The sequence below is a fragment of the Epargyreus clarus genome, unplaced genomic scaffold, assembly GCF_041222505.1.
Source record: "Epargyreus clarus isolate Ecla_fem2 unplaced genomic scaffold, WU_Ecla_fem_2.2 ptg000009l, whole genome shotgun sequence".
NCBI lineage: Eukaryota > Metazoa > Arthropoda > Insecta > Lepidoptera > Hesperiidae > Epargyreus > Epargyreus clarus.
The window spans coordinates 6,287,234-6,291,289 of NW_027332217.1; the positions used below are offsets into that span (position 1 = coordinate 6,287,234).

Sequence of the window (4,056 nt, forward strand, 5' to 3'; positions counted from 1 at the left end):
GCTGTGTTCCAGTTTGAAGGGCATGGTAAGGGAGACAGACTTTTCCGACGCGTTCCAGCTTAGTCCTCAGGGGTAGGGGCGCATCTGTGGCCGACCTCAGGTAGAAATATCTAATCTTATCTGGGGTTGATTACAGATGTCCATGGGCGGCTGTGGCCACTTACCATCAGGTTGACTGCATGCTCGTCTGCTACTCCTACATTATAAAATTAAAATGTGTATACCTACTTAATAATAAACTGGACCGATATTGAATAAAATTACGACTATAGAGTCTGCTAATTTCATGTGGAACGTGTGGATATGTCAGTTTTATAATTATTTAAATTGAAATATGTACCTACATAACTATGAAAAATTTGAGACGTGTTTTGGATTCAAACCCTGTAGGTACACCTCGATTGAGAGGCTTCGTATCAACCACTAGTTTAGATCATTTATTTATTTATTTATTCATTTATTGCATCAAATATGGTACATTAGATGGTATATTTTGACAAAGTTCTGCACATTTGGCCAATATCGGCATAGATGTTAATGTCTAGTAATATTTGATGTTTCTTTGATGTTTATTTATATATATATATATATATATATATACATAAGGATGGATTCAAAATACAATAAATATGATGTAAGATCGACTACGAAACCATATGCACCAAGTCAGGAAATACTTAAAGAATGTTTTAATAATAACTTTGGAAAGCAGGATAAAATTGTTCTTTCTATTGGAGAAAATGATAGTAATCCTCTAGAAATAATATCTCTATTATACACCACACTAATGAAATTGTCAGACTATAGGGTATTCTTGTTACAAACTACATCTAATCCTTATTTAAATGTGAATAAACTTAACTATGAACTTAGATTAGCATGCCAACATTTCAAAAATTGTAAATATATTGAATTTAACAAATTTATGTATTCATTAAGCGACATACAAAACGATATCTGCTATAGACTAAATTTTAATATAGATTGTATTGACTATGAAGAGACTTATATTGTAAATAGGCAGGAAAAAATTAAACAACACGGAGCACGGACACGGGTTAACACCAGTAGTACTGAGTTTAAAAATAAGAAAGGTACTATCGATTACCTCTTCCACAAATTGGCTAATAAAAATCAGATCTATACAGAACCTAATAAACAGAAAAAAGGAACCATACCCTATTATTTTAAATCTCTCAAAGTATCTAGAAATAACGTAACTAAAACTTCCGAAATAAAAAGCGAAACACTATTGAATAAAGATTTCGTTCCTAAATCATCAAATAACTATTTCCGTCTACTACATCAAAATATAGCTAGTATCTTAACAAAAAAGGATTTATTAGAAACAACTTTATTGCAGTTGCATGATGAGGACATGCAACCGGATGTTATTTGTCTCTCGGAAACATTTTTAAAAAAAGGCCACGAAAATAATTTAAATATGATAGACTACATACTGGCTTCAAATTATTCCAGAGATAAACAAAGAGGTGGAGTGTGTATATTACTTAAAAAAGGAATTTCATTTGTCACTTTACCATATATTGATCAACTATCAATGCCAATGAACTTTGAATGCTGTGGCCTTGAAGTTGTAGAATGTAACTTAATAATTATTTGCTTGTATAGGACTCCAAATTCAGATCCTAAAATATTCTTTAGAAAATTAGAGAAACTTCTATATCTAATCTCCAAAAAAGTTAATAAAAAAATAATAATAACCGGTGATACTAATATTAACATTTTGAATTATAACAACACTACCCAAGAATATTTAGATCTAATAAAAAGCTATAACTTCACGTATATTACGGAAGCAACTCGGAGAACATCATGCTTAGATCATATAATTAGCAATATAAAAAATGCTAAATCAACTGTATTGAATTTAGGACTTTCAGATCATGAGACTGCACAAATGTTATACTTTTCACACAAAAAAAAATTGCAACTTTTTAAACACTTTTATATTTTCAAAAGAGATTTAAGTAACGAAAATCTAAATATCTTCCAAAAACATATTAGTAGCCTGTCATTTTTCGAAGTTTACAATGAAGTTACGTGTAAGCGACAGCCCTACACGTTAAGGCTGCATCGCGCCAGCCCTACACCGTTCTCACGCTGCATCGTGCTTGCGCTGCATCGGGCCTTCGCGGAACGGCCAACGCTGACGAGGCGCGCAGGTGGCCGTCCCACGCGCGGGTGGCCGTCCCACGTACAGGTGGCCGTCCACCATGGAATCAGTTCACCTCCATCGCGGAAAGTGACTCGACCTATCCCATCAATTTATTTTTTTAATTTCATTTTTGTTAAAACTTGTGTAGAATTTGTGTTAAATTTAAATAAAAATTTAATTTGTTCGCGAAATAGACTGCAATTATTTCCTCGACGCCCAGCTCCCATAACTGGCGCAGTCGAAAGTTCTCGGTTTGTGCGTGTTTCGGACTATCGCAATTAAACGAGGAACCCATAAGTGGCGCAGAACCCATAACTGGCGCAGTCGAAAGTTCCCGGTTTGTGCGTGTTTCGGACTATCGCAATTAAACGAGGAACCCATAAGTGGCGCAGAACCCATAACTGGCGCAGTCGAAAGTTCCCGGTTTGTGCGTGTTTCGGACTATCGCAATTAAACGAGGAACCCATAAGTGGCGCAGAACCCATAACTGGCGCAATCGAAAGTTCCCGGTTTGTGCGTGTTTCGGACTATCGCTATTAAACGGGAAACCGAACCATTGAACGAGATCCGGACGTCGGGGAACCCTGCTCAGCTCGCTACATCCGAAATACGATGTGCAAGTACGAGATGGAGCTAGTACTACATTGTCCCGCATTGGCACCCTCCGTCTACGCCTAGAATTCATCACGAAGCATTATGCGAGGAAAAAGGAGATCTGGATGCCCACGCCCATGTGGGGCAACTAAGATATCTCCAAAACCCCCGAAAAATCCTGCTTCACGCGTGTGCCCGCAAACCCACCGGCGTCGACCCGAAATTCATTAATAATGGTGCACACCATGTACTCCAGCCCGCCGCTGCACGGCGCATGTCTCGTGCAGGAGATCCTCACCGCGCCTGACCTCAGGAAGCAGTGGTTACCGGACGTGGAGCTGATAGTGGACCGCATCATCGCGATGCGCACGCAGCTGCGCGCCGGCATCGAGGGCGCCGGCAAGAAGAACTCCTGGCGACACATCGCCGACCAGATCGCTTCTGCTTCACCGACCTCAATCGAGAGGACAAGAAGGCCGCAATATTTGCACTAAACGTAGGCAAATAGTTGCTCAGCTGGGGCGGGAGAAGTTACGTGTAAGCGACAGCCCTACACGTTAAGGCTGCATCGCGCCAGCCCTACACCGTTCTCACGCTGCATCGTGCTTGCGCTGCATCGGGCCTTCGCGGAACGGCCAACGCTGACGAGGCGCGCAGGTGGCCGTCCCACGCGCGGGTGGCCGTCCCACGTACAGGTGGCCGTCCACCATGGAATCAGTTCACCTCCATCGCGGAAAGTGACTCGACCTATCCCATCAATTTATTTTTTTAATTTCATTTTTGTTAAAACTTGTGTAGAATTTGTGTTAAATTTAAATAAAAATTTAATTTGTTCGCGAAATAGACTGCAATTATTTCCTCGACGCCCAGCTCCCATAACTATGAGAAGGATTTAAATGTAGCATTCAAAAATTTCCATGACCTAACTTGTTTATTGTTCAAACTATGTTTTCCAATAATTAAAATAAAAGTCAGTAATGTATATAAAAAACCAAAATGGGTAACAAAGGGCATTAGGTTAAGTTGTAATACTAAAAGAAATTTAAGGTTAAAGTACTACAAACGTAAATGTAATGAAAATAAAAAACAATACTTAATATACTCAAAGCTATTAAAGCAATGTATTAACAAAGCAAAAAGAAATATTAATAAAACGTTTGTGATAAATAGTAAAAACAAATGTCAAGCTTCATGGAAAATCATTAAAGATGAGATTGCTGTGACCCAGAAATCTAAACAAATTGATGAATTATTTTACAATAATCAGAACATCACTGACCCTA

The 4,056-nt window shown here is 38.6% G+C and overlaps 1 protein-coding gene across 1 annotated transcript; it reads left to right on the forward strand.

Annotated features, from left to right (window-relative positions):
- Positions 1 to 2,054: 2,054 nt before the first annotated feature.
- LOC140744843 (aspartate aminotransferase, mitochondrial-like) lies at positions 2,055 to 3,431 on the forward strand. Its single transcript, XM_073076534.1, has one exon. The coding sequence runs from the start codon at positions 3,007 to 3,009 to the stop codon at positions 3,265 to 3,267; it is 261 nt and encodes an 86-aa protein (XP_072932635.1). The 5' UTR covers positions 2,055 to 3,006; the 3' UTR covers positions 3,268 to 3,431.
- Positions 3,432 to 4,056: the final 625 nt, after the last annotated feature.

Bases quoted from the DNA above. Each gene is read 5' to 3' on its own strand.
- LOC140744843 (XM_073076534.1), top strand. From the start codon at position 3,007: ATGGTGCACACCATGTACTCCAGCCCGCCGCTGCACGGCGCATGTCTC.